Below are 19,574 nucleotides of genomic sequence, written 5' to 3'. Positions count from 1 at the left end.
TTGAAGGTGAATCACATTAGCAATATAGCAAGACGGATACTTCTTTAGCAAGAGGGATTTTATATACTTCTGGGCGTAGTAGTTCCAAGGAGACGGCGGATTTATACGGAGAAGGGAAGGGGGGGGGGGGCACTGAGATTTATACGGAGAAGGGAAGGGGGGGGGGGCACTGAGATTTATAGGGCAGTCGAGAAAATCGACCGTTGAATCGAAGTATAAGGCCAAAAGAGTGACACGCGGTATAAATAGCGTTTCCATTATTTCTTTGTCGATACTGCTCGTATGATCGCATTTTTTATTTTGTGTCTTGGTATGAATAAATATGAAACAAGTTGCAGGATATAATTTATCCCATTTCAACAGACATTTTCTCTTTAGAAATGTACATAATTTATATTAAAGGACCATTCCCATTTCCGTTCAAATAGTAAATTTCCGACCATTCCCGTTTCCGTTCAAATAGCGTTTTTCCAACCATTCCCATTTCCGTTCAAATAGTAATTTCCGAAAATTTCCGTTCAAATATCGGTTTTCCGACCATTCGCATTTCCGTTCAAATAGTGGTTTTCCGACCATTCCAATTTCCGTTCAAATAGCGGTTTTCCGACCATTCCCATTTCCGTTCAAATAGCGGTTTTCCGACCATTCCCATTTCCGTTCGAATAGTGGTTTTCCGACCATTCCCATTTCCGTTCAAATAGTGGTTTTCCGACCATTCCCATTTCCGTTCAAATAGTGGTTTTCCGACCATTCCCATTTCCGTTCAAATAGTGGTTTTCCGACCATTCCCATTTCCGTTCCAATAGTGGTTTTCCGACCATTCCCATTTTCGAAAATTCGATTTTGTCGCAGCGAATACTTCGAGTTGGTGTAACCACAAACGGGGGAAATATTTAAAAAATAAATAAAAAGTGCCCACTAAATAAATATACGAATTTTACTCAAAATGAAACTATTCCTAAACCCAAGAGGAATTTTATCGAAAACGAATTTTTCGAGTTACCTGGTTTTGGAAATAAGGTAGCGAAATTCCAACACGTTAATTTATATTAATTTTTAAACAAAACTAATTTTTCGAGTTACGTGGTTTTGGAAATAAGGTAGCGAAATTCCAACACGTTAATTTATATTAATTTTTAAACAAAACTAATTTTTCGAGTTACCTGGTTTTGGAAATAAGGTAGCGAAATTCCAACACATTAATTTATATTAATTTTTAAACAAAACTAATTTTTCGAGTTACGTGGTTTTGGAAATAAGGTAGCGAAATTCCAACACGTTAATTTATATTATTTTTAAACAAAACTAATTTTTCGAGTTACCTGGTTTTGGAAATAAGGTAGCGAAATTCCAACACGTTAATTTATATTAATTTTTAAACAAAACTAATTTTTAGAGTTACGTGGTTTTGGAAATAAGGTAGCGAAATTCCAACACGTTAATTTATATTAATTTTTAAACAAAACGAATTTTTCGAGTTACCTGGTTTTGGAAATAAGGTAGCGAAATTCCAACACATTAATTTATATTAATTTTTTCGAGTTACCTGGTTTTGGAAATAAGGTAGCGAAAATCAAACGAGTTAGATGGCGCCTGAAACAATTGGGACAAAATTCAAATATGACAATAGCGTACGCGGGTTGTGGGGTCCCACTAATTAGCTAGAAATCTCACTTAAAATTAAAATTTCTTATTGCAACCGAAAACGTAGTTCTGAAATGAACAGTACTGACTAAAAATTTAATATTCAACCAAGTCGCTCTTAATTTAACAAAAATATGTAGGCAAAAATCTCCAAAAACCACAAAAATTGGAAAATAATTAACTTCTTATTATCCGATTCAAAAAATTTATAACGGGCTACCAGTGCCGGATTAAGGAGTAGGCCTAATAGGTACATGCCTATGTTCCCCACCAACAGAAGGTACATATCAACGGCAAAAAATATTGGTGTACATGAATTAAAAAAAACCCAATAAATATCTTATTATCTGCCCTTTTTTATTTGTAGCAGACGTCTAAGCAGACGTCTCTTAGTTTTTGAAAACCGTTTTCGTTTTAAAATGCACTGATTTACAGTGAATATTCACTGATTGAAATATCTCAAATTATGTCACGGCAAATTAGTGACTAGTCACTGAAAAAATTAGTAAAAATCCATTGACCCCCACCAAAATCTGCCTACTTAACTCGCTTAAAATTGATAGTGCCTAGGGGGCCCCACCTTCAGTAAATACGGTACTGGAGGGGTATGCCACATGCTTTAGATTGACATATCACCGACCCTTCTAGACCTAATTGATGAAGAGTTATGTGGACTAGGACAGCGGCGGCATCAGCTACACTATCTGTACCCAGTACACGCAAATCCCTCAGGGAGTGTGTGTATAAACCGTTTCATTCCACAACGAGCGCAAAGTATCCGCCTACTTTCACCGTAAAATCCTTATACAAGAACGGCAAAAATTGAAGCAGAGCGTGGACTCAAAAAAAAAACAACCCACAACTGAAATGCGCTCCCCCAAAAGTCCCTCAGCAGAATGTGAGGTGAGAAACAGCAGTGTAAAGAAATATAAAATATATCCTCGGAAGAAACATTTCTCGGGTTTAGGCGAGGTTTAGGGCACCCCGCTGCTGGATCGACGGGAAATATTTGAGAGAAAAGAGTAAAGCGAAAAAATCCCTTTTAAGTCCCGTCTACTCGCTTTTCCATTTATAATATTGACATTAAAAGCCTTGGAGGGCTAAAAAAGGATATCTTACGCTTCCTGCGCTAAGAAAAGGAGCCGGGAAATTCGTCGGGGGGGGGGGGGGGGGGGACGGAACCTACGATTTTTTTCATCCGTCTTCGGGAGCCAATATGATTTCTATTCAATGGGCAAACAAGAGATAGAAAATCGTTTTACAAGAGATGGCGGTTTTTTTAACGCGTCTTCTTCAAAGAAGGTGGAAATTTGCCGAAACGAGCTGGTCGATACGCGCATTTAGCTTCACACTACATAGCTACATGGAAACGGGTCTTTTACAATTGGCCTATTTTCGGTTAGGGTATAGATGGTAAAAGGTTATTTTAATTTCTTCAATAGTCCTGAAATGGAATTTCAATCTGGGCAGGAATGAGATTCTATTTTCGTTTAAGGAATGGATGGAAAAGGTAATTTTTATTTCAAAAATGATTGGGAATGGAATTTTAATCTGGTCAGGAATGAGATCCTATTTTCGTTTAAGGAATGGATATAAAAGGTAATTTTTATTTCGAAAATGGTTAGGAATGGAATTTTAATCTGGTCGGGAATGAGATCCTATTTTCGTTTAAGGAATGGATATAAAAGGTAATTTTTATTTCGAAAATGGTTGGGAATGGAATTTTAATATGGTCGGGAATGAGATCCTATTTTCAGATAGGGAATAGATGGAAAAGGTAATTTTTATTTCGAAAATGGTTGGGAATGGAATTTTAATATGGTCGGGAATGAGATCCTATTTTCAGATAGGGAATAGATAGAAAAGGTAATTTTTATTTCGAAAATGGTTGGGAATGGAATTTTAATCTGGTCGGGAATGAGATCCTATTTTCAGATAGGGAATAGATGGAAAAGGTAATTTTTATTTCGAAAATGGTTGGGAATGGAATTTTAATATGGTCGGGAATGAGATCCTATTTTCAGATAGGGAATAGATGGAAAAGGTAATTTTTATTTCGAAAATGGTTGGGAATGGAATTTTAATATGGTCGGGAATGAGATCCTATTTTCAGATAGGGAATAGATGGAAAAGGTAATTTTTATTTCGAAAAAGGTTGGGAATGGAATTTTAATCTGGTCGGGAATGAGATCCTATTTTAAGATAGGGAATAGATGGAAAAGGTAATTTTTATTTCGAAAATGGTTGGGAATGGAATTTTAATCTGGTCGGGAATGAGATCCTATTTTCGTTTAAGGAATGGATATAAAAGGTAATTTTTATTTCGAAAATGGTTGGGAATGGTATTTTAATATGGTCGGGAATGAGATCCTATTTTCAGATAGGGAATAGATGGAAAAGGTAATTTTTATTTCGAAAATGGTTGGGAATGGAATTTTAATCTGGTCGGGAATGAGATCCTATTTTCAGATAGGGAATAGATGGAAAAGGTAATTTTTATTTCGAAAATGGTTGGGAATGGAATTTTAATCTGGTCGGGAATGAGATCCTATTTTCGTTTAAGGAATGGATATAAAAGGTAATTTTTATTTCGAAAATGGTTGGGAATGGTATTTTAATATGGTCGGGAATGAGATCCTATTTTCAGATAGGGAATAGATGGAAAAGGTAATTTTTATTTCGAAAATGGTTGGGAATGGAATTTTAATCTGGTCGGGAATGAGATCCTATTTTCGTTTAAGGAATGGATATAAAAGGTAATTTTTATTTCGAAAATGGTTGGGAATGGAATTTTAATATGGTCGGGAATGAGATCCTATTTTCAGATAGGGAATAGATGGAAAAGGTAATTTTTATTTCGAAAATGGTTGGGAATGGAATTTTAATCTGGTCGGGAATGAGATCCTATTTTCAGATAGGGAATAGATGGAAAAGGTAATTTTTATTTCGAAAATGGTTGGGAATGGAATTTTAATCTGGTCGGGAATGAGATCCTATTTTCGTTTAAGGAATGGATATAAAAGGTAATTTTTATTTCGAAAATGGTTGGGAATGGAATTTTAATATGGTCGGGAATGAGATCCTATTTTCAGATAGGGAATAGATGGAAAAGGTAATTTTTATTTCGAAAATGGTTGGGAATGGAATTTTAATCTGGTCGGGAATGAGATCCTATTTTCAGATAGGGAATAGATGGAAAAGGTAATTTTTATTTCGAAAATGGTTGGGAATGGAATTTTAATCTGGTCGGGAATGAGATCCTATTTTCGTTTAAGGAATGGATATAAAAGGTAATTTTTATTTCGAAAATGGTTGGGAATGGAATTTTAATATGGTCGGGAATGAGATCCTATTTTCAGATAGGGAATAGATGGAAAAGGTAATTTTTATTTCGAAAATGGTTGGGAATGGAATTTTAATCTGGTCGGGAATGAGATCCTATTTTCAGATAGGGAATAGATGGAAAAGGTAATTTTTATTTCGAAAATGGTTGGGAATGGAATTTTAATCTGGTCGGGAATGAGATCCTATTTTCGTTTAAGGAATGGATATAAAAGGTAATTTTTATTTCGAAAATGGTTGGGAATGGAATTTTAATATGGTCGGGAATGAGATCCTATTTTCAGATAGGGAATAGATGGAAAAGGTAATTTTTATTTCGAAAATGGTTGGGAATGGAATTTCAATATGGTCGGGAATGAGATCCTATTTTCAGATAGGGAATAGATGGAAAAGGTAATTTTTATTTCGAAAATGGTTGGGAATGGAATTTTAATCTGGTCGGGAATGAGATCCTATTTTCAGATAGGGAATAGATGGAAAAGGTAATTTTTATTTCTGGAAAGATCGGGAATGGCATTTCAATCTGGTCGGGACAGTGGCGTAGCCAGAAATTCGTCAAGCGGGGGGGGGGTCGAAGTATGTGAATAATAAGAGGGGGTCGATAAGGGGTGGAAATTTAGTACAGTCAAAGGGTAGGACCAGGGGGTCTGGACCCGGAAACCCCCCTTGTCTACGCCACTGTGTCGGGAATGGCATTTCGATCTGGTCGGGAATGATATTCTATTTTCGTTTAAGGAAGGAATGGAAATTAGGGGTCGTACGAAATTTTCGGATTTCAAATCCCTGACCTTTTTGGTAATATTCCTGCTAATTTTCATCATTTCATGTTTTCATAGGTAAAAGTACAAAGTGAAACAATATTTTTTAAATATAACCAACGGAATTATATTTAATAAGAGCATACTGAGAGCGTCTCTCTCCTCTCTCGGGAAAAGGTGCCAGACATGAGCGCGCAAGAGAAGATAATTATTTTTCTCTGCGATGCAAAGTTTGTTGTCTAAGAAAATCCCTGACTTATCCCAGACTTTTTACGATATTATTCAAATCCCTGACTTTTTACGATATTATTCAAATCCCTGACTTTTTACGATATTATTCAAATCCCTGACTTTTTACGATATTATTCAAATCCGACTTTTTACGATATTATTCAAATCCCTGACTTTTTACGATATTATTCAAATCCCTGACTTTTTACGATATTATTCAAATCCCTGACTTTTTACGATATTATTTAAATAATAAATAATAATAAAAATAATCAGCTAGGCTAATACCCAAGACACCACCTTAGGCCTAAGTCATTATTTCAGGTGGCCGGATTACAACGCGTAGGAGGGTGGTGGCAAGCCCTTCACGCCACGCGAGCCAACAGCTCTCTACACTAACTATTGCTATCAAATCTCTAACTTATCCCCGACTTTTTTCACCAAATTGGAAATCCCTGACTTTTCCAGGTTCCGTACGAACCCTGGAAAAGATAATTTTTATTTCGGGAATGGTCGAGAATGGAATTTCAATCTGGTTGCAATAGAAGTCGTTCACAAATTACAGTAAGGTGCGGTTCATACAAGCGTTACGTCAATTTTACAGGTGAGGGATTTTTATACAGGTGAGGGATTTTTATACAGGTGAGGGATTTTTATACCGGAACCTAAATTTTCAATTATTTTCATTTGTTTTTCTCTTTTAAAAAGTATTAGTTCCGTAAAACCAATAAAAAAGGTTTAATAGTTGTTTCTAAAAAATAAAATGAATAAAAAGAAAAAATAGGGATGCACTTTTATGGGTACAGTCGATATATCGGCTATTCGTGGCCGATATCAACAAATAAAATAATTATAAAAGACGATTCACTACACTGTCATACCATTTTATTCTAATTTTTTATGAAACAAAGTTTGCCATAGCATATCCGAATATGTTTCTTTTCATTTTGCGTAAAACATATTTTCTATCACAGATCGAATTTCGTTGTTTTTACGTCTCCGAGGGGACTTTGTACCCTAGGAGGGGTTATACAACCACCGTGTCTGTCTGTCTTTTTTTTTTTGACATCCACACAGCGGTGTCGACCCAAGGCCTTAGACACCAGCACACAATAACTGATTAATCAGGGCGAGATATGTGTAACGGCCACGCCAACGGGGGGATACGTGGAGACAGGAGTGGGGACACCCGTGGCGGAAGTATTCCGACCACCCGTTGGGGGATTGGTGGTCGGCCTCACACGGCCATCCACAAACTCTGCCTCCCGGACGCCTGGGATTACAGGAGTGAGCCACTACTCCCGGCGTGTCTGTCTGTCTGTCTGTCTGAGCTGCGAACGCGTTCCCATTTTCGGAGCAAAGTCTAATCGCTGCGTACGCAGTTTCTTAGAATCAGGGACAAGGTTTTTCCAAAAACGCCCTCTTTTTGTCATTGGGTGTAGTATAATTTTTTAATCGGCCTGGATTCGAACCCGAGCCCTCTTGCACGACAGGTGAGCGTTCTACCGCAGAACCACGGATACAGTCTAAAAAAATGAGTAATCTAGCTTCTAAAGTCTGGCGTACGTTGCGCGGCCAATCAAATAAAATATTATCATTAGTTAATCGATAATTTTCTTATTTTTAAGATATATCGGTGCATCCCCATTATAAAAAATATAATATATTAATTTTACGTCACAAAACAGCTTTATTATCCTCACGGCCGTGGAGTATATTTAGAGCTCATCTTTTTCCCCAATTCAAAAGGTGCTGAATTGTATAGGTTGGTTTTTACGGCTTCCTCTCTCGATCGTTAACCGACACGTCAACTTAACTTGAATGCGTTTTGGCCTTTTGGTGCCATTGATTCTAACATCAACCACTCGTCGTATTTTAATTCTGAAAACTGATTTAGATTCCTTGCTTTCGGAGAATGACCCTTTCTATTAGACCATATTTAAATAATTAGCTACCGTGAAAAATGAGGTTTTTACGGCCCTAAAAAAATCACGTTATAAAAATAATAGCCGAAAGCCCGCCAGGGATGTAGTTTATAAGTTGTTAACCAAATTTTAAATACATCACCATATATCTCAACATTTTAAAACTTGTTGAGCCCCGTGTTTCTCAATTATTACTATTAAGACTATAGCAGGGTGACCACAGAATATTTTAAAATCCTTTAAAGGAATTATAGGAAATTTATCAAAGAAATATAGGAAAATATAGGAAGAAAATTGGGATGAAACAAGACGTACGACGCGACGGTCAGAATACACACAATCCTTCTAATGTGTTAAGTTTGTTTGAGATATTCACAGCAACCTGCAACGCCGGTATCACAACCGAAATATATCCACGGTCACACATATATACAAATTTACACTTATTTGTTACTTTTAGTCATACTTTGAAAGCATCGAAGTGTCTTTCTTATTTTTTACTTCTGATCACACTTATTTGTTACTTCTGGTTATACGTTGCAAGCATCGCGTTCTGCTCCGATAAGTGTCACACTTATTTGTTACTTCAGGTTATACGTTGTAAGCATCGCGTATTACTCCGATAAGTGTCACACTTATTTGTTACTTCAGGTAATAAGTTGTAAGCATCGCGTATTACTCCGATAAGTGTCACACTTATTTGGTACTTCAGGTCATACGTTGTAAGCATTGCGTTTTTCTCCGATAAGTGCCACTCTTATTTGTTACTTTGGGTCATATTAGAACGGTCTTGAAAAATGCCAGAGATAAATTCGCGTATAGTCTCTATAACCACGCGTATTTCCTATGTTGGAAGTTGAGGGGGTACGTATACGCTGTCCAAAAAACCTTACTTAGAATTAAACTTGAGTAACGGAATTGCAATTCTAGGTTATATGAAACCACAGCTATTCAAAAATATCACTTTCATGAAAGTCGAACTTAAATTAAGGGACGTTATGTAGATTTTTAGGTGAAAATAAACACACGAAAATTGGGGTCCCGTAAATTACCCTGAAAACTATACTTAAATTTAATATTTACTGATATAACCGAAGTTGTAGGTCCGCTGAATCCTTCCCTAACCAAAGATATTTTTTTAACTTTATCGGACTTAAATTTTAAATAAAATATCTACCACATAAAGCGAAACCACCGAAAATAGTAAATTGGGCAAATGCCCAACTTCTAGCTTCTAGGGCTCCGATTTGAAAACTTTAAGAAGGCTATCAATGGTGATGCATGTACATTCGAAGGAAATATCATTGACTCTTCTAGCCCTAACCGTTGAAGAGATATGCGCGACACGGCGACATCGGCATCGGCATCGGCTACACTGTACGTGAGGCAGTGGTGGAAATCTTTAAAAACTAAGACGTTTAAAGACTTCTAAGGGTAAAATATCAACTATTTTCATTTCTTCAGACTTTTGAGTTAAAATATAGGGTTATAGGATTTTTTTGGAAATATTAGGAGAAAAAAGGAAGGACGTTAAATTAAAGGAAAAAATAGGAAATGTATAGGAACTGTGGTCACCCTGCTATAGTCATTTAAATTTATCATTTTAAAAGTAATAAAGTTTGAGTTTATATTCCGCGCTCTTATTTCGGGCTGCCTTTATACGGTAGATGCTCCGGGATAACAGTGATGAAGAGATGGTTTGGGCTTGGTTTGGGTACCGGCCCTTCAATGTTTTAGAAGCTCTTTTCATTTCAGAAACTATGATTGTTACTAAAGCGTCGCGCCCTAGGGCTGTAGCCCTACCTAGCCCAATTGTCAAAATAAATTCCTTTAACCTTCTATATTCTGCGTCTGTTGCTGGAACTGTTCTGACCGAGGGGTCGGACATTCACCAAAAATGTGTACAAGATTTCACACTGGACAGGGTTCATATAACATTTGGAAAATTAATTTCCCTGATATTTCCAGGTGTTAAAGCACCGTATGTTTTCGTTTAATCGAAAAAATTATATATGATTATTGAGGCGCTTCCAGACTCAACGAATTTCCCTGATATATCCAGGTTTTGGTTAAATATTAAAAATTTCCCTGATATCTCCCGGATTTTTTTGGAATCTGTTTCACTGATATTTCCAGGTTTTCCAGGTTTGTATGAACCCTGCTGGAGTTCCAGATTTCTTGTTGGATTTCTGGATTTGCACGCGCGCTAGCAACACCTATATATCTCTGGCGACAGTAGCACGCGCTCGTAGACTTGTAAAAGTAAGAGACTGTGACGTAAGAGCCACATTCAAACATTACTTTATAAAAATAACTATTTTGGAAAGCATTAAATTTAAGGTTTATAGTTTATGGGTGGAGTAGTTGTTACGTAATGGGGGGGGGTGTCAAAAAAGTGTATTATTTTGTGCACATCCCCATACTTTCGGAAATGGGCGGAAATATCCGAGCGGATCTGGGATGGGAATGAAATTGATTTAAACGGTTATGGGCTCCTACGAAAATCTGATGTTTATTCAAAACTAAACTCCAAAACTGATTTAGTATTTATATTTTCTTAATATTTTACAACTTTACAGGAAAGCTCCGTCCTAAGGATTTAATAATGTTACCAGGCTTGTGGCGCTACCTTGTGTACTTTGTTCGAACTATTTTATCTTTAATCCTAAGCTATGATTATTTTGTAAACCGGCTTAAAATATGTTTATACATCTGCTCAAGGACTATGTTGGTTTCCCTGGATTACTTGAAAACACGGTACTTTAGGGACCAATCCTGATTTTAGGGTTGGGAAGAAAAATATGAACTTTTAGTTTTAGGTATTTTAGCGACCTGGTGGAAGTTCTGAATATTGTTCATTTTAGGGCTGCTCGCTGACTTTCAAGACATGAACGTTTCATTGAGAGGTCAGCGCACTCTAGGTTTTAGGAAAATGTATCTATGTTGCTTCAAATGGGAAAAATATACCAAAGTAAATATTAGAAGAAACTTTTGCGACGATATATTTAATGGTAAAACTATTTTTTTCTGGGTATTACTCTTATCCCCTTTACCTGTTTACACGGATTTTATTAAAACGTGTACGCCTCCGCTGTAAAAAGTAGTTCTTTTTGAGGCTTTATTAACGAAAAAATTCAACTTCTAAAAGTGCACAAAAGACATTGTAAATTTTATGCCAAGTTCTTTATTTTATTTGCTAAAATATATTAATTTTAATTAAAACTAATCAAAGTGCAATTAATTATTTATTGACAATATCAAATAGGTCTCAAACTATTACGGGGAAGTCTCTAAAAGATCACAATAGTCCGTTCAAAACTTTCACTATTTTATAGTCTATATTACTACTAGCGGTCGTTAGATGTCGGGATGAGGCAAAGCTATTTTATCCCTATTAAGTACTCCATTCTCCCACGAACGGGGTTGCAATTCTTTATAAGGCAGCGGTAGACCTTAGGCTGACCTCTGGATACGGTAAAACGTTAAAACAATAGATAACTGATTGCAAATTTTATATATAAAACCATAGAATTCTCAAAACAAAATAATACAGATTTTTTTTTATAGTTATAATCATCTAATCTAATACCGTAGGAACCACCCAGGCCTAAGTCAACTAGTGACCTGTGAAGACAATTAGCGGTGGATGGGTGGTGACAAGCTCTACGCGCCACGCGAGCTAACACTTACTATTACCCGTTGCCTACGTTATTATCAATAATAACGTAGGCAAGTTTTTACCGAAGAGCGCGGGGAAACACCCGCCTAACCAGCAGGGAGATAACTCACAAACTCAACGCGGAAGGAGTGGTTCCGAGTTTTCACCAAAGTGCCGCAAGCTAACCACTCCGCCACCCCACTCATAAACTGAACCGAATTTCTACGTATTTCGTAACGAATGAGCTACATAAAAACCAGTTCAGCAATCGTAGCTGATTTTATAGAAAAATCTATTAGATTAGGAGTTTTCGGTACGTATTTGCAAACACAAGAAGTATAGCCTTAGGTCGAGTAAAGGTCTGAACGATAATATATTTCCAAAAGTGACATAATTACCAAAAGTGTGACAATCAGTGTACTTTCGTATGCTAAAGGTTAAATGAATGCTCGACTCGAGATCAACCACATAAAAGACTATTTATTGTCACCTTTCTGGATCATTTTTTAGTCTATGGTATTATATCGTAGGTAGATGGCGATAACATCTCCACAGAAAGACGAAAAATCAAAAAATAAAGTAGCTTTGATAAGTGCTACTTAATTCTGCAGTTCCTCACTAGGAGTCTTTATTTGTCGGTTTTAACTTCCTTCCCTCCCCAATGCATACTTTCCCTTCTCCCCTCCCAACTTGTATTTCGCTCGTAACATTCATTAAGAAAGAGGGTCGATTGACACACTTTTGGTAATTATGTCACTTTTGATACAGGGTTGGCATAGAACCAGCCATACCGGTTATAGCCACCTGGTTAAATCCGGATATAACCACTTGAAAAAAATCCAGAATTTTTTGCCTTTTTTTCAAAAAATATTACAATATGAATATTTTAGTAAATTAATAGTTTTTATTTAGAAATTTAGTTCATTTTTTGTTTCATATTTAGAAACCGGTTTACTTTTACCAGTTTTTCGGTAGGTTTAAAGTTCCAAAGTTCGCTGCCTCGCTTCTGTCATACACAAAAACTAGGGGGAATTTCCCGAGGAAATCAAAAGAATTAAGTTATTTTATATAGTTATTTCGCTTTATTTGTTTAGTTTCTTATTTACGACAATAACTGCAGACAATTTCTACTTACATAAGTAAAAGGCACTGTTTATATTTTAGCCGGTTATAACCGAAAAAAACCGGTTATAGCCAATAAAACCACTGGTCTGGATTTTTTCAACCAAACCCGGCTTTTTTTTAACCCTGTTTTGATGAAACCGATTTCTAACTCGTAACGGACGCAGCCTTCGCGTACAATTTCCATTTCATTCAGTGGACTCAAATAAAAAGTCCTACCACATTTGAGAAGCAACCCCAATCTTTTTTAAATTCGGATACCAAGAACCCTTCAACGACACCCGACGAAACGGTTCAAGGCGGCTAATTCGAACGTGGCTCATTGAGGCCAATGAGAGCGTTAACGAACGAAAGCCAAAAAAAACCCAGCCCAAGTTTCTTGGACGATAAATCCATTCCCTTTAAAGGATCAGCACTCCAAGAAGAACCTCTCGACTTCTGAAGCGAAGAAGGGGCGCTAGCCTTAAAGTGGCGATAGGACGAACGAACGGCAGCATCCCTATAAACGAAATCATCCAAGCTATTTCACTTTCGAGGACTTCAGGAGAGAAAATGGCGATTTATTTTTAGCTGATGCGGTCGGATTTCGTTAAAGTTTGATTCAGTGTCTTTCACACCCGGGAAAGAATCGCCCTTCTGATAGTTTTGCAGGTATGGGCATTATGCTTTAGGAGTGACTCGGCTTACGAATCGCCCGCGAGCTTGATTTACGCTCGATCTCATTTGAGTGACCTAATTCGCGCTCCTCTTTTAGCGCTCATTTGGGAGCCGAAAAATAAGAGCTTCTCTCTTTTAGCGCTCATATGGGAGGCGAAAAATAAGAGCTCTCTTTTCGCGCTCATTCGGGAGGCGAAATATAAGCGCTCTTCTCTTTTAGCGCTCATTTGGGAGGAAAAAATAAGCTCTCCTCTCTTTTCGCGCTCATTTGGTACGCGAAAAATGAGCGCTCCTCTCTTTAAGCGCTTATTTGTCATAACTTAAATGAGCGCTACTCTCATTTACGAAAACTATAATCCACCGCTCATTTTGGCTCGAAATGTCAAAAACCACGGAAATGAGCGGAGCAGTGCCCATCCCCGTAGTTTCGTTCAAGAATTTGAAGCTATAAACGATTTACCCAGAGTGTCTGATGTCTGGTAAGGACCTATTGAGCGCGATGAAATCGCTGGCCAGAGCGTTGAAGCCGTTGACCTTGTAGAGTTCGTCCTTTCGCTTCTGCATGGTGGCCGGGACGTAGTAGGCGCCGCCTTGTTCGCCCGGTCCTTTCCTGGACGCCTCCTCCTCCACCTGCGCCTGATTGTGCCAGTCGCGCTTGCCCTCGTTCTCGTCCTCGTTGTCCGCTTCGTTCTCGCCGTCGACCTCCGACTCTTCCTTCTGCAATAGAATAAAACCACCCAATTCAGAAAAGAGCTGGATGTGAAGCAGAAACGTTACCATTTCCGCCCAAACAGTATTCAACTACCATCCCATTCCCGTTTAAACAGTATTCACTCTCATGATGATCCCGTCCCATTCCCGTTCAAATGTTTGTCTTACCATCACAACCATTCCCGTTCAAATGTTTGTCTTACCATCACAACCATTCCCGTTCAAATGTTTGTCTTACAACCATTCCCGTTCAAATGTTTGTCTTACAACCATTCCCGTTCAAATATTGTTCTTACAACCATTCCCGTTCAAATATTGTTCTTACAACCATTCCCGTTCAAATATTGTTCTTACAACCATTCCCGTTCAAATATTGTTCTTACAACCATTCCCGTTCAAATATTGTTCTTACAACCATTCCCGTTCAAATATTGTTCTTACAACCATTCCCGTTCAAATATTGTTCTTACAACCATTCCCGTTCAAATATTGTTCTTACAACCATTTCCGATCAAATATTGTTCTTACAACCATTAAAGTTCAAATACTGTTCTTACAACCATTCCCACTTTCGTTCAAATATGTCTTACAACCATTCCCATTCCCGTTCAAATATGTCTCACAACCATTCACACTTCCGTTCAAATATGTCTTACAACTATTCCCACTTCCGTTCAAATATGTCTCACAACCATTCCCATTCCCGTTCAAATGTCTCACAACCATTCCCATTCCCGTTCAAATGTCTCACAACCATTCCCATTCCCGTTCAAATATGTCTTACAACCATTCCTATTCCCGTTCCAATATGGCTTACAACCATTCCCATTCCCGTTCCAATATGTCTTACAACCATTCCCATTCCCGTTCCAATATGTCTTACAACCATTCCCATTCCCGTTCCAATAGGTCTTAAAACCACGAATTCCACGTCAACTCATTACCATTTCACAATTACAACGAATTCAAGGACCATTTCAGATTTATAAGGCAATATAGGACCACTGGGAACGCTGCCGCAGCAGTATACTGCCGTACTTTCAATTTATCCACACAGTTAACATAAAATTTTGAGCTGACTAATAAAAGACTGGATTTTCTCAAACACCACGAGGCTACAACAATGCTCGAAGAAAAGCTCATTAACAATTTATTTGGATGCCAAAAAACATCAAAGCGTTTGATAAGCTTATTTCTGAAATAAATTTTCCAAGTAATTAGCAATAAATTATCAATGGTTGAAAAAAATGTGACAGCCGGTGGAAATCTAAAGGGTAATCCGCTAAGGAATTGCTAAGCCTCGGTGAACAAAATTTTTGATCTTTTGAGGAAACTCTTTCCGAATAGTTTTTAAGCGGATTTTCGAAAATTTAAAACTGCTAATGTTGTTCGCTTCAGTCAAGTGCCTCAGCTTGTTGCTTTTTCGAAATAATCCTATATCATTATACTGACTTTCGAAAACAAACGTATATTTAAGTCCCTAAGAACCTTCAACATTGGCTACTGATTTTATTATCTTATACTTTTCACAATGGCCATACTTTATTTAAAATCTGCATATAGAGCCATATGGGAATTGCCAAACTAGAATATTGTTCTTATTTGAGGATGATAATCCATCGTGTAAACATTTTTTATATAAATATTTTTTTAAACTTCTTTTAAGAGCGTTAAATTGAATGTTTCAATAATTTAAAAGATTTGATACGTTTTGAAATTATAAAAATTATAAAATTATACACATTTTATAGTAACAGGGTTCGTACGAAAATTTCTGATCTAAAATCCCTTACTTTTTCAGGTTACAACTGACCAATTTTTGACAATATTCCTGACCTTTTTGGTTATATTTTTGGACATTTTTTTTATTATTTTAGGTCAAAAATTATTTGTTAATATGTGGTTTGGTTGACTAACTAAAATCCCCGACTTTCTACGAAATTATTTAAATCCCTGACATTTTCCCTCCATTTTGCAGATCCCTGACTTATCCAGTTTTTTCAGGATATCCAGGTTCTGTACGAACCCTGAGTAAGCATCCAACCGTTCTGGGATTAGAACCTAGGGTCATTAAATAAAAACAATATCCTAGTTTAGTTAAAAAACCCACTGAAGTTTCCATGGAAACTTCCCGGTTGAGTTATAGCTGTTAACGAAGCTAATTAATTAACAAACCATTAATACCAACTGTTGCTTCTAGCCGGAGCACAGCTTGTTAACGGGACAATACTCGTGGAACTTAACTGACTACGTACGGGGGTTTAATAGTAGGTGTTGTTTAGGGTTTGGCGTAAGATAGCAATTATTAATAATACTTGAAACCAGGGGTGGGGCGGGGTAAATCCACCCCTTTGATGAGCTAAGTACCATTGCATCAATAGAGGGTAAGAAGTTGCCCCCCCCCCCCATTAAACTCTTGATGAAGATTGGCCGACCTTAGAAAAATGTTTTTTATGCGAAAATAGGATTATGCCTATATTTATAAAAATATAGGACATTATAGTACTATATGCTATTTCATTTACTAACTTTATTGATTTAAAAACAAATCTATATTTAGTGAAATAAATCTTTTGATTTTCACTTAGAAAATAGAAACTAACCATTTTATCACAAAAATATAATAGTAGCTAACCATTGTTAACAATAACAAAAGTATAGACTAAAATTACTTTGTATAGGATTTTTTTCCGGAAAAGAGACCTGTCATTTTCCGACTTACAACACTAATTATATTGCAGAAATCTAAATTTATTCCTTGTATTTTAAACAAGTTGGCAAGACAAAATATACCTCTCCTCGGAAGAATTGTCCCAGCGGTATTAATTTCTCGAGATGACCCTTAAAGATAGATCTCCGCAATTTAGAGTTATTTACTAAAAACGTAATCCAGGTTCAATCCCGCCCGGTATAAAATTTTAATTTTAATTAAAATAATTGAGACGAAACAACCGAGTATAATTTATTCAGAATATTATAAATTAAGTAGTTACAACAGTGAGTTAGACGTACTAAAACAATGCACAATTAAATTTAACCCTATTTACGGTACACGTTTATCAGTTAAATATAATACGAAGCCAATTTTAAAGAAAGAAATATCTACAGAGAGTATTTGTATTTTTCGCGCTTACGAAATACTTGCCGCATCTTTAACGCTCATTTTATTTCAAATTAAACATCTTAATCAGTCGAGAAAACGTTTAAAATAAATTACGAAGTAATGACGACCCAGTTAAAAACCAGACCAACATAAGTGTAAGCGCACGATGTATACAACTCGATAAAAATATATATATATTATAACGCAGTCAAGCAATAAATTAGTTCAAATACTTAGAAATCAAGCAATAGAAAATATAATATCATAGACTAAGAAAGCTTAGAAACCTTTCTTAGTCTATGATAATATCAAGAAGCGCAACACCTTACCATTCACAAATACGATTTTTCACGTTATTATAATGAAACCGGATAAGCTTTTGGGCAGGACTTACGCTCTTAAAGGTTCCTCTAAGACTGGACGATTTTGCGGGTAAAAGGAAATAAACTTAAAAATAGTAGATACAAATATAAGACAGAAAAAACCAACAATACCAAAGATTAGACGAACAAGATTAAATCAACATAATTTCATTCGTAAAAAAACCAGATTAGGCCTTCATAAATTCATTCATAAAAAAATTCAAGACTATTACCTATTATGCTTACGATGAGTGTCTTATTTTCAGTGAAGCTAAGCAGCTATCGGTGGTTCTGTGGTAGAGCGCTCGACTGCCAAGCCGAATGGCCTGGGTTCGAAACCTGGGTGGCGCATTTGTTTTTAATCAATTGAGAAAACGCTAAATTGAAATTATTGCATCGAAGAAATTCTAATTTCAATTCTATTTCAATTAAACCAAAATTTCGTACGCTATTAAATACGCTTCCGATAAAGCTGAAGGTCTAATTTTCAATGAAGCGTAACAAGTGTCGGTGGTTCTGTGGTAGAACGTCCGCCTGTCAAGCAGGAGGTCTCGGGTTCAAATCCCGCTCGATACGATCGCAAATTAACACTAAGACGAATATCGTGAACAATTGGTGGAAACCCTGCCATTGGATGTTGAGAGGTTGCCATAACACTCAGCACTCGATCCGTTCCAAAAGTCAAAAAGTTGGAGAGAAAACGCGCATACATACATACATACTAAACACAAACACCACAAACACAACCGTCATAACACAAACTCAACATTCCCACCCAACACATAAACATACTGCCGCGACGGTGAGCGTGAACGAAAAGCAACAACCAAACCCAACCGCACCAACCGTTAACGCTTACCGTCAGACGGTGGTTTTGCCAACCTTTAAAGTTCTGCAAAAACGGTTTTTCGACAATAACGCGTTTTGGACTTTGCCCCGGTAACGCGTTCGCAGAATATAGACACACACAGACACGATGATTGTAAAACCCCTCCTAAGGGACATAGTCCCCTCGGAGGTAAAAACGAAATAAATTACAAAAAACTAACAAACTACCCTTTAACCATTTTATCTGCTGACTGCGCTAAAACAAGATTTGACCTTTAAATTTTCATACGTAAAATATTTAGACTTTAACAAGTTCACAAAAATTAAAAAACAAAGTTCAATAACAACAGGACAGACACACACACAGACAGACAGATAGATACGGTGATTGTATAACCCCTCCTAGGTTACATAGTACCCTCGGAGAGGTTAAAATCCACAGATTTGTATTTTGGTGGATTTTGTAAAAATTCAGGTGTTTTACAAAAAATACAATATCCTTGCCTAATTTTTTCGTAGCTTTTTAATTTTTCGGCGAATATAAGAGATTTTTTCTAAATGTCAAACCACTAGCAATTGTCGGATCTTAAAATTCATTTTGCGCGTGAAAAAACGCCGCCATGTTAGGGTATAAAAGCGGGTAAAATTAAATAAGCCTGTTATAACTCACAACGTAAAGGTACTGTCACGCGCAAAAACGTAATTTTGAAATCGGGCAAGTACGTGCTCCAAAAATGGTCGTCACAAAGTACACTTACCCGCGAAGGTTTTAAAGAAAGAATTAATGTTATACTACCCACTAGCCAATGCTTTTGAAAGCGTTTTAGGCCGAACGTTGGAGTTCTCTTCAGCCACCTTAAAAACCAAACAGTCCATACCAATAAAAATTCCGATTCCAATTTATCGGTATATTGTATTCACTAAACCAATACTAGATCCAGTGGGAAGGCGCGCGATATCTAACTTTACCCCATCCAAACAAAAAGATACGCTTTAAACTCCCCGAGCGAACCTTTAAAATAGATCCGGAATAAAAGTTTTGGGTCCAATGTGTACAATCCATTTCTTCCAGCCCGCGTACCGTAACGGAACAAAGGTTTATCCGTAACCCTATACATAGTCACGTAAAGCTGACAGCGTGGAACAAATCATTTTCGCCAAGTGAAGAGACACAGTCGGGATACGCTATCACCGACCAGAAGCGTGCCAGCACAATCACTATAATCTACACAT

General features: G+C 36.9%; 1 protein-coding gene across 2 annotated transcripts in view; it reads right to left on the bottom strand.

Moving 5' to 3' along the window:
• Nucleotides 1-19,574, bottom strand: part of LOC149925057 (putative polypeptide N-acetylgalactosaminyltransferase 10) — a 152,157-nt gene that overhangs the window by 30,685 nt on the left and 101,898 nt on the right. For both annotated transcript variants that reach the window (XM_090159969.1, XM_090159968.1), the window contains exon 2: nt 13,798-14,054. In XM_090159969.1, the coding sequence (XP_090016095.1) occupies nt 13,798-14,054 (257 nt within the window). The remainder of the gene's footprint in view (nt 1-13,797; nt 14,055-19,574) is intronic.

The sequence above is a fragment of the Leiobunum rupestre genome, chromosome 10 (assembly GCF_980474605.1).
Source record: "Leiobunum rupestre chromosome 10, qqLeiRupe1.1.hap1, whole genome shotgun sequence".
In the NCBI taxonomy this organism is placed as follows: Eukaryota; Metazoa; Arthropoda; class Arachnida; order Opiliones; family Sclerosomatidae; genus Leiobunum; species Leiobunum rupestre.
This window is presented reverse-complemented; position numbering and strand designations above follow the sequence as displayed.